This window comes from Rhododendron vialii, chromosome 4a (genome assembly GCF_030253575.1).
Source record: "Rhododendron vialii isolate Sample 1 chromosome 4a, ASM3025357v1".
Lineage (NCBI taxonomy): Eukaryota > Viridiplantae > Streptophyta > Magnoliopsida > Ericales > Ericaceae > Rhododendron > Rhododendron vialii.
Genome location: NC_080560.1, coordinates 13,858,328 through 13,869,989, shown reverse-complemented (window position 1 = coordinate 13,869,989; position 11,662 = coordinate 13,858,328). Strand labels below are relative to the sequence as shown.

General features: G+C 35.6%; 1 protein-coding gene across 1 annotated transcript; it reads left to right on the top strand.

The window, feature by feature from the left end:
- Positions 1-1,522: 1,522 nt before the first annotated feature.
- LOC131324304 (wall-associated receptor kinase 1-like) lies at positions 1,523-11,409 on the top strand. The gene is made up of 4 exons (XM_058356224.1): positions 1,523-2,215; positions 6,243-6,546; positions 8,801-8,986; positions 9,993-11,409. Exons 1-4 carry the CDS (start codon positions 1,565-1,567, stop codon positions 11,210-11,212), a joined length of 2,361 nt encoding a protein of 786 aa, XP_058212207.1. The 5' UTR covers positions 1,523-1,564; the 3' UTR covers positions 11,213-11,409.
- The last annotated feature ends 253 nt before the right edge of the window (positions 11,410-11,662 follow it).

The following is an 11,662-nucleotide window of genomic DNA, read 5'->3' as shown; positions in this document are numbered from 1 at the left end:
AATGCAGATTAAGGTTTCGGGTTTCCAGAAAACTACCTCAAACGCGATTCTAAATCCGAATAAGTGTTATACGGTGTTCGTAGATCGCCGAGGTGGTTCTGAAATCTTGAAGCAGCGTCCGGCGGCACTTTGACAGGGCCGCAGCAGCGGTGTGCCCACGAAAGTCACGGTGTGCACACATCTATGGCCACAACTCTCTCTCTCTCTCTCTCTCTCTCTCTCTCTCTAGACTCAACAATAGAATTGGGAGTAAAATAATATACTGGTGTTCAATTTTTGGATTTATGTGGGTATGTATAATGAGAGAGAATAAGGTAGTGAGAAGGTGAGAGAATAAGTGTAGAAGTGGTGGAATGAGGAAGGAGAGTGATACTGATAATGATAAAAAGATAGGGGACAAGTGCCACATTTGGGGGGGTTTCAATTCTAATATATGTGGACGCATGTATGTACAGGGTGAGAATGTATCTGGACGCGTGTATGTATAGGATAAGAGATAGAGAAGTGGAGAATTAGTTTGAATAGAGTTCTACTTAGGGTTTAGATAGGAAAGATAAGAGATGAATATGAATCACTGAGTCCCTGTATATCTAAAGTTTAAATACATATCTTATACAATAATGCAAATAATATTAATTGTACACATAATAATATATTTTAATTATTCAATCTAATTAATTATTGAATTAGAAATTTAACAATATAAATTTGTATTAAAAAAAATTGGGTCAAAAATCCGAGTCGTTACAGATGGAGCCCTTCCCGGTTATTTTTTTGTCGATTTCTCGTGGATGCCCTCAAAATCACGTTCTGAACATATTGAACAGCTCGGATCATCAAAATTCAATCGGGAAAGGGGACGTCTGCACTTTAACACAGTGTGGATGCCGTCAGGTGAAGTTTTGTGTGTGTGTGTGTGTGTGTGTGTATATATATATATATATATATATATATATATATATATATATATAGGGACGAAGGGAAAGGGGGGCACGTGCCCCCGCTCGAAACTAAAATAATTTTGTTATATTTTCGTATATTTTTGCATAATTATGAAATTAGGTGTGCTACTACACATAAACAAGTGCATATATCTTGAAAATATACATATAAAATTAGTTTAATGTTTCAATTTCGTCATATGGTGCATTTATACTTGTTGATTTTCGAACTATTTGTCTACTTGGATCGATTATTTCTTAATTGTACTTATCTTTAACCGTCTAAGAGCAATATTTTAAAATAATATCATTAATAAAATTATATCGATCATTCTAAAACTTATCGATGTTCATGTAAAATCAAATTTTGTTTGAGATTTTGTACTTATTTTTTACATAATTTAAGTGAAAGGATGTGTTATATATTTTTGTAGTTTGTATTGCATGCTTTAATTATGTAAAAATCTTATTGTGGTTTACTAGAAAAATAAATTTTCGCCACTATGATTAAGAAGGTGACCCTACTAAATGACATTTCTAAATCCGTCCCTCTACATATACCCATGGACTTTCATATTTGATTGTTGAAAGCGCATTCTCTTCCAAGTTAATTAATTCCAACTATGTGTTCAATATCCTTAAACATGTATCTCCTCTTGTTTCTTTCCTGGCTCCTATTAGCACAACCCACACTAGGAATGAACACGAATATCGCTGCAAATGTGGCCGCTGTAACCAACACCAGCTTCTTCATCGCCAAGCCCGGCTGCCAACCCAAGTGCGGGGACATAACTGTCCCTTACCCGTTTGGCATAGGAAATGAGTCGTCGGGCTGCTCCATGAGCCGGGGATTCCACCTCACGTGCAACAGTATTTCTTACGACCATCCAAAGCTCTTCCTAGGTGACATCGAGTTCTTATCAATCAACCAAACCCAAGTCCGGATCAAAAACTCTGTCGCTACTCGATGCTACAACCAGAGTACCGGGGACATCACCTATGATTGGTCAGCCGGGATGAAGTGGGGGGATGCCTGGCCATACACGATTTCTGACACGGCAAATAAGTTCATGGTCGTCGGCTGCGATGCCTACGCTCTGATCACGTTTTTGCGTCAAGGCCGGGATTTCAGTACTGGATGTTTGTCCGTGTGCTCGAATAGTTCGGACGTGGTTGCTGGGGATTGCACGGGGACTGGTTGCTGCCAAATCAATATTCCAAATGGGTTCAAAAACTTCGAGGGTTACCTGGGCTGGTTTTACGATCAAACCAAGGTGTGGATTTTGTTTTCATTTTTTTTTTCCTGAAAACCAACAACACATCACATGAAAAATACTCCGACCACAATAAATAAATAAAAAATTTCACTTACCACAAATTATTACTTATAAGGTACTCCGACCACAACGTAACACTCAAATTTCATCCACAGCTACAAACTTGTGTTTGACTGTAGAGAGTATGGTGGCAGTGCACCAGTGCCCCAGACCCCAAGTTCACTATCTTACTAACTTAATTTAAATCTGAAAATTGTCTTTATTTGAATTTTTTTCGTATTTGTTAATTTTGTGCCAAACTTTTGTGAGTTATTGATTTGTTTCGACAAGAAGAATCGGAAAAGTAAATTTTTTCTTTTACTTTTACCCAAGTATTTTGGGAAATAATCACTTTTTAGCAAAAAAAGTTTTTTGCTAAAAATTGGTTATTTCCCAAAATACTTGGGTAAAAATAATTTTTTTTTACTTTTTCGATTTCTCTCGTCGAGATGAATCAATAAGCTTCAAAAGTTTGGTGCAAGACTAACAAATGCAAAAAAAAATTCAAATAAAGACAAAATTCTCAAATTTAAGTTAAGTTTAAATTAAGTTCATAAGAACACAGCCTAAATGATTAGGCAAATCTAACGACCTGCTCCCGCCCTGTACAATATTGTCCGCTCTGGCCACCCAAGTTCCATGGAACTCCCAGAAGGTCACCCATCCCAGGATTACCCCAGGACAAGCACACTTAACTATGAAGTTCTAATGAGCTTTGACACCCTTGCGGCTTTAAAAAGCCTTGTACAACTTAGGATGATGATCTATTATTTATAGCACATAACTTACACTTCACCGAGTGATGTGGGACCACCCCTGACTGACCCCTCTGGTCACCGTTTAGACAGTCCCCCGCACAAGTTCCAACTGCCCTCAGGCCGGTCGACCACTACCTGAAACTCCCCAGAGGCGGGGCGTCACATCAAAACTTACTAGCCATGTAAGATTTTCAAATTAGTTTGACAAAGAATTTAATGCGGTGAGATAATGAATGAAACTAGAGAGAACTTGTATGTGTGTGAGAGTGAGAGAGAGAGAGCGCGCAGTGGCGGTGGCAAGAGAGAGAGGAGGATTCATATTGAAAACTATATTTAACAGGAAAATGTTATGATATATGAAAGTGTTCCATGAAAAGAAAAATGAAAGAGGAATTAATGAACCATTAATGTGCTGTGAATCTGAATTGTTAATTTCTCTTTTATGTTCCTATTCATAGAACACTTTTATGTACCGTATCAATTCCCTTATTCAATTAGAAAGGGAAAATAACGAACATCATTGTTTCCCCCTTTCATAAGGATGTTCGTGTCCACACGCTCTCCTGTTGCTTCTGTCGCCGGCGATTCAATCTTTCGCGGCCGACACTCTCGTCTCTGGTAGTTCCACCATTCAGCTTCCCCCTTCGAGAAAACTTGCAACATTCACGAGATTCTTTGCTTTTTCCTTTTGGTGATTATAGGACTCTCAAGGTTATATAGTAGCCTTGGCCCATGTTTTTTTGTTTAATTAGTGTCTCTTAATGAAAATGTGCTTACCAAAAAAAAAAGTTTCACTAGCTAGATGACAAATGGGATTATACAAATTGTTGGATTATGTAATTAGCTACGCCAAAATTTGGTTCGATAAGAAAAATGATAACAAAAGTTGGGAAAATATGTTTTGGTCGATAGATGGAGAGGTAGATATCAAGAGCAGGGAGAGGGAAAATTTAGCTAATATTTACTCTCCTCTCCTCATAGTGATTAATATAAAGAAACAAATATTCTCCCCTCCTGAACAAAGCAATATAACCAACTGAGGCTAGCATAGTTGGCTAGGATGCTTGCATTTAGGAGGTCAGGAGCTCGAGTCTCTCTGCCTGTGTGTGGGTGTTCTTTTCTCAAAGAGCTTTTTCTTTCTTTGTTTGTTTCTACCCTATAATGGGTTTATCCAGGATCTGGATGTTCTTCTCTCATAGGGCTTTCCTTTTTTTCTTTGTTTCTACCTTATAATGAGCTTATTTCTTGTATTGTTTGAGTTGTTGAGCTTGATTATCTCATGAACTCTCACAATTGATGTAGTGTCCCGGGTATTGGAAAAATATGCTTCCTTTTTATGATGAAAATCAATAATATGAATGCAATAAAATCGGAACTCAAAACCTGGAAATCGATGAAAACAGATTGGTGATCAAGGCGAGTGTTAGTGTGTAACACTTTGTATTTAAGGTGTGTAACACTTTGTATTTAAGACAGATTCGTCCCTGTTACGGTGCTTACGGTTTGCATAAACGTTTATCTCCCAGCACTAGCTACATGATCGAACTCCCCATAAAAGCAGCACTACAATCAATGGGTCTGTTGAACCCCCTTTGTGTTTTGTAGTCTCTCAAAATGAATGACTCTAACTCGATGAAATTATGGACATAAACATCTTTTCGAAAATTGATGTAGGATGAATGGGGAACATCTTATATATAGACCAACTGGTGACTATTCAGAATATTCATCATGGGAGGAGACACATCTATATATGTATAAGATGCATCCGTCCATGACAAATAGGTGTCTCTGAAAAGATATAACACTAAATCAAGTCAATTTACATTCAAACCAAATAAAAATATTTTATTCCAATAATATTTTTCAACAATCCCCACATAAATGAAATTGACTCGATAACCAATGCAAAAACAATGCAAACGCTGAGAGAGTACAAGTGGAAATTGTCTGCATAGGATATGTAGTTTTTGACTTTGAATCTTCCCTTGTGAAAGACTATCGGATTTACTTGCTAATCACTGGACGCGATGTCTTGAACTGTTCAGCGTTTGGTGTAAACCAAGACAACAGGATCCACACAGAATTTTTCTGAACACAGTTGGTTCTTACGGTTGTGCCCATTTTAGCCCTGGAACACCGACTTGTTTCAGAGAGTGCTTTAGAGAATTCAGCCTTAGAAGTTTTCACAGAAGCAACCCCACTTGACACTCACATAGGTGATCTCTTATTAAAAGTATATATCCTGCTATACCCTACATAGATTTACCAAGGTATAAGAATCATTAAAAGGTAAACTTAACCTAAAATGCTGCATGCATCACTATTTCACCATAGGAATGAGTTGGAAAGATTTCTCCTCAGTGATACTCCTAAGTCTCATACAACTCGGTTGTTCCGTTGAACCTAGATATTGAGATCTCTAGTCAGCTAGGTTGGGTTGCCGTTATAGAAACTTTTAAATAATTGATGTAAAATGATATTTTCTATCGATTGAAAAAAAAAGAAGAAGAAGCAATATTAAGGGTATGTGCCCAAGTCCTAATCAAGTCCACTTCAATTTTATTGTAGCATCAAACCAACCGGCCGGCAAGGTGAAGGGAAATAAACCTTTCACCACATTATATTTGGTGATACATAAGCGAAGGAATCGAATTTAATTCTAAAAGGCTAATTAAAGAAATTAGGTACTTGGTTGAAGGATCACATGTACCTCTCTCTCTCTCTCTCTCTCTCTCTCTCTCTCTCTCTCTCTCTCTATATATATATATATATATATATATATATATATATATATATATATATATATATATATATATATATATATATATATATATATATATATATATCTAAAGGCAATGCACCGTCTAGTTTGTCAAGTTGTCGGTTGTTTCTAATCCAACTTATCATCATATTTATAAAGTTTAAACATTGTGTAGTCCATCATGTTGATCAAATACCATTAGATATTAATTTTTACGTATAATTTATTCTTAAAAAAACTCTTTATTAATCCCGTAGATATGAAATTCAGCATGATTGATGATCTCGACAAGCTGTAATAAATCAAGGGTTGCGATTGTCCTTGGCCCAAAATTGGTAAAATTGGACGCTCCTGTCCCTTGGATAGAAGTTTCACCCTAATCTCTTTTTTCCCAATTTTCTTCTTAAGCTCAAAACTAACTGAAAAGTCATTCTCTTCTATCTTGTTCTTATGCCTCTTACAGGATTTGTCATATAGCAGCCCCTGTGCCTATGCGTTTCTGGCGGAGCAGGATCGCTTTAAGTTCAACGGTAAATCAGATTTCAACGACCCGGACAATTTCATAGACCAAATCTTGAATAACGTACCCATGGTACTTGATTTTGTGATTGGAAACCAGATTTGTGCTGAAGCTAAAAACTTGAGTACATTGTTGTGCCATGACAATACTGAATGTACTAATTCAGATAGTGAGTACAATAAAGGATATCTTTGCAGCTGCAAAAATGGTTACAAGGGCAATCCTTATCTCAGTCCTGGATGCACAGGTTTGTTGTTGGCTATGCTATTTTTGTTTTTTTAAATCATGCTGCTATTGGGGTAAACTCATGATCATAAGGGCATCTCCATTTATTACATTCCTCAAATAGAAAATTTAAGCCATCAAGCATGAAATCTGTGCTTCAACAAATCCCTTAAACCCTAAATAATTTGAAGTCATCCTTCAAATAGGGAATGTCCCTCACCCATCAAACATCAATCAATATATATATATAAATGTGTGTGTGAACGCATTTTCCACATGTTTCACAATAAAAAATTCCATCTCTTGTCTTTCTTTCACTTGTTTTTCTCTTACCAATTTGAACATGGATTCTCAAATTTAAAAGGTTAAGTATTTGACTGGATGATTCAAAAATAAAAAATGTTTTTTGCATAACACATGATTTTCTAACTAATCAATATTTTGAAAACAATTATAATAGAAGTAATTAAGCAATAAAGAAGTGTGGTCAAAACTTTTTAGTGAGGTGAGAGTCATATTATTTTATATTTAGAGCAATAAAAGTAGAAATATATCAAAAGTCATACACCCTCCCTGCCAATAAATATTGTCAATTTACACCATTCACATTTCTCGTAAAATTTCCTATATTTTCAAATTTAGAGTATATTTTCTATGTATAATATGGATATTGTTTGATTGATACCACTTAATTCTATTGAAAAAATATTTATAACCATACAAATTATTGTGAATATCAAAATATAAGTAATTTGTTGAGACAAGTAAACAGTAAAATGAACAATCTTTGTGGGACGGAAGATAAAATTACTAGTTTAAGTATTTGTAGTAGTGCAACATAGAAACTCACCATTTAAATTTCGAAAGATGATACTCCCTCCGTCCCTTTTTAAGTATCCTGCTTCGTAACTCTAACTTATTTAAAAGACATCATCATTACACCTTTCACATCAGCTTTTTCCTCCACTTTCCCTACTTACCCATCATCATTACACTTTTACTCACTAACTTTTCAAAAAAAAATCTACTTTTAGGGACAAAATAGACAATACGCCAACTTTTACCCTCCTAACTTTACAAAATGGACACTTATTAAGGGACAGTCCAAAATAGAATACTGAACACAAAAAAAGGGACGAAGGGAGTAGCAAAGTATAATTTTGATGTTAACTTTAGATATAGTTGGTAAAGGTGCTGTGAGTAAACAAGGAAGACAATGAGAATCCGAAGAAAGCATCTCGAATGTCGTGCTACTAGTGCTGCATGTATCGATTTGTTACACTTTAGATTGGGTATCATTTTAATTTGGAGAATAAATGGAGTTATTGCTAGACAGAGTTTTAATAGTTTTGTGTGACAAGGGGTGAAACTAGCAACAAGGGGTGAACTAAAAACAATTCTTTTTTTTTTTTTTGGAATCGAAGTAAGGTTGTGTTCTCTTGAACTTAACTTAAATTTGAAAGTTGTCATTATTTGAATTTTTTTTGCATTTGTTAGTTTTGCGCCAAATTTTTGTGGGTTATTTGATTCGTCTCAACGAGAGAAATCGGAAAAGTAAAAAAAATTTACTTTAGCTAAGTATTTTGAAAAATAACCACTTTTTAGCCAAAAAAAGTGACATTTTTTTGCTAAAAAATAGTTATTTCTCAAAATACTTGGGTAATAGTAAAAAAAATTTACTTTTTCGATTCCTCTCGTCGAGATAATTTAATAACTCATAAAAATTTGACGCAAAACTAACAAATGTAAAAAAAATTCAAATAAAAACAAAACTCACAGATTTAAGTCAAGTTCAAGAGAATGCAGCCTGACAACTGTTCCCTAAATTCGAAATTCTACAGAGCATAATGATCTTGGATGTGACCAGAAATTACATCATTTTTGAATTCAAACCACACAACAATTATTATTTCTTTGGGTACTAAAACTATGTGTGGATGGTTTTTTGTTAAAGTACGTAGTAATGATGATATTGATAAGGGACCCTATTGATTATTAGATCTTTGGGTACATATAATGTTATACAGACCCAAAGATATATATACTTGCAACAGCCTGTGGTGGCAAACACTGATTTGCCAGTGCTAGAATGGGTCAAAGCAAGTACTCCTATTAGTTAGTGCTCTGTCGGCTTGTATTAAATCTCCACCTTTAATTATTGATAGCGATAATGTTAAAATTATTTTTATTAGTGTCAAAATTCTTTCCGATAGAGTACTTCGATATAAAATCACAAGTTCAGCTAGCATACCAATTCCTTAATGATGTATTGGCAGATATTGACGAGTGTGACAATACCGGGCTCATCCTCAATAACTGTCATGCGAATGCGAATTGCACGAATACTCCAGGAAGTTTTAACTGTAAATGTCTGGATCATTACTCTGGCGATGGAACAACAAACGGAACTGGGTGCCTTCCCATTGTTCCCAAAGCCTCACAATTCTCAGCGTTAACTCTAGGTACGTACGTAATTGCATGCCCAACTAATAAAATAAAACCTGCTTCAAATCCATTTCTCTCTTTTGATAAAGTCATCATGCACAATTAATACGATTGCTAGGTTAACACGGTAGTAGTTATCATAAGTATTTTGGATGGAGCTATCACACAATTTTTTGTCTCCAAAATTTGCACCGTCAAAGCCAAAAGTTTTTTTTTCTTTTTTTGAAACTGGTCAAGTCAGCTTTACATTAGTTTGAAAAGTAATAAGGGAGAGAAGTGATATTTTAAAAACTTCATGGGAGAGGTCTATGCATTTTTCAGAAATATTGGGGAAGATTAGAGAAATTTATCCTTGTTTTTTCGAGCCGATCAAAAACGTTTTTTATAGAGCGTGCTCCATCAAAATGAGGACGCAACAACATTTCAATGTAGTGACGAAGTTTGATGGGTTTTAGTTTAAATGGATAGGACTTAAATCTTTATAAATTTATCGCATCATTTTGTATTGAATAATAGTTGTCGCATTATTATGGTTTATATTCAAATTTCACCATTGACATAGTACCACAAATCAAACATTTTTTTTTTTAGAATTCTTCCACATTAAATGGAAATTAAGGAAGTTTTCATCCATTTTTACGGGGAAAAAGACAAGAATTGTGTTTGCTCCTCCATGAGATCACATGTTTTATTTCCACATAGGCAAACATTCCAAACGTTGAGACCATTAGAGGTTTGGCCGATCGTTAACTACAAGATACTAGAATTAATCGAATGTTGAAAAAAATAAAAATAAATGAAGACACGAATGGTGAAAAAAATGTGAATGATATCACATCTACTGCCACTAATCCATTCGAATCATAACCAATTTACTCCTATGAAACAAAAAGTCTTGGCAAAGCACATTACAGCATACTTTTTTTGATCCGCCATTACAACATACTTCAAAAATAGTTTTTATTTGTTTTAAGTAGAGAGATTACCTAATGACTTCTGAATCTATACCTAAATTTTCCGCAGGATTGATCTTTAGCTTCTTGTCTTTACTGATAAGTGTAACTTTGCTATACTTCGGCATAAGGAGAAGGAAGCTAATCAAACTAAGGGAGAAATTCTTCCAACAAAATGGTGGGTTGTTAATGAAGCAAAAAATTTCTTCAATTGATGGAACAAGTGCAGATCAGTCGACGAAATTTTTCACAGCTGAAGAGCTAAAGAAAGCCACTAACAACTATGCTGAGGACCGAATACTTGGCCAAGGTGGTTACGGTGTGGTTTACAAGGGAATTTTACCTGACAAACGCGTAGTCGCCATCAAGAAGTCCAAAGTAATGGACGTGAGCCAAATAGAGCAGTTCATCAATGAGTTGTTGATCTTGACACAAGTTAACCATAGGAATGTTGTGAAGGTCTTGGGGTGTTGTTTCGAATCAGAAGTTCCCGAGCTTGTTTATGAATATATTTCAAATGGCACGCTATACCAGCATATTCATAAGACATTATCCTGGTTAACGTTGGATCATCGATTGAGAATAGCCATAGAAGCAGCCAGTGCACTTTCTTATCTTCACTCTGCCGCTTCCATCCCGATAATTCACAGAGACATCAAGTCTGCCAACATATTGCTAGACTCTAATTACGTGGCAAAAATAGCTGATTTTGGTGCTTCGAGATTAGTCCCTTTGGACCAAACTCAAGTGTCTACACTTGTACAAGGGACTGTAGGTTATTTGGATCCTGAGTACTTACAATCTAGCCAGTTAACAGAGAAGAGTGATGTTTATAGTTTTGGCGTGGTTCTAGCGGAATTATTGACCGGAAAAAATCCTATTTGTCTTGAGAGGTCTGAAAGGGAAAGAAATTTGGCAACCTACTTCATTTTGTCAATGAAAGAAAATAGGTTGTCCCAAATTTGGGAGCCTCGAGTGGCGAGGGAAGGGACGTCAGAGCAACTTCAAGCAATTGCGGAGCTTGTGAAGAGGTGTCTTTGTTTGAAAAGTGAAGAGAGGCCTTTAATGAAAGAAGTGGTTATGGAATTGGAACATTTGAGGAAGTATAGAAAGGATCCATGGGTTAATCAACAAAGTCATGAAGAGAGTGAAAGTTTGCTGAGTGAAGAAGCACAAGTAGACTCTTACACTGGGCCGCCAATAAGTCTTTCTACCAGCACTAGTGACATATCTAGGCAATATAGTTTCAATTGTAGCATGACGTTTCCGCTAAATAGCTCCCGTTATTAAGAGGCGGTACTTTGTTGTAATGGGTATACCAAGGTAATGTGTCAGGCTTCCTAATAGCATTATGGGATAATGTGTCAGGCTTCCTAAAAGTAGATTGTTCTTCATTTGGGTAAGTCAGAATTGTGTGTAATAAGGTACTGAAGATCTTTTTTGTTCATGTTGAAGATGGTTTGTGAATCCATTTTCTGGGTTTGTCTCGTGATTTTCTTGTTTTTTTTTTTTTTTTTATAAATAAATTATGGTCTTGTGGTAGTGTTTTGTCAAAATGCAGTCTCTTTTGTTGGCAGAGTAGCTCGCAACATAAATCTATAATTCGTTGAATTTTAATAATGCAAGGGTCCTCCTGGGGAGGGAGCTGGATCCATTCAAAAAAACAGAGAGAAAGATATCCCGTGAGTGAGATTTGTAAACCAAACACAGAGATTTAAATTTAGTTATTTACTATTAGTT

What these genes read in the sequence shown, in the direction of transcription:
- LOC131324304 (XM_058356224.1), top strand. Translation starts at nt 1,565, where the DNA reads ATGTGTTCAATATCCTTAAACATGTATCTCCTCTTGTTTCTTTCCTGG. An exon ending in GGTTTTACGATCAAACCAAG is followed by an intron (nt 2,216 to 6,242) that starts GTGTGGATTTTG and finishes TGCCTCTTACAG; the next exon opens with GATTTGTCATATAGCAGCCC. An exon ending in ATTCTCAGCGTTAACTCTAG is followed by an intron (nt 8,987 to 9,992) that starts GTACGTACGTAA and finishes AATTTTCCGCAG; the next exon opens with GATTGATCTTTAGCTTCTTG.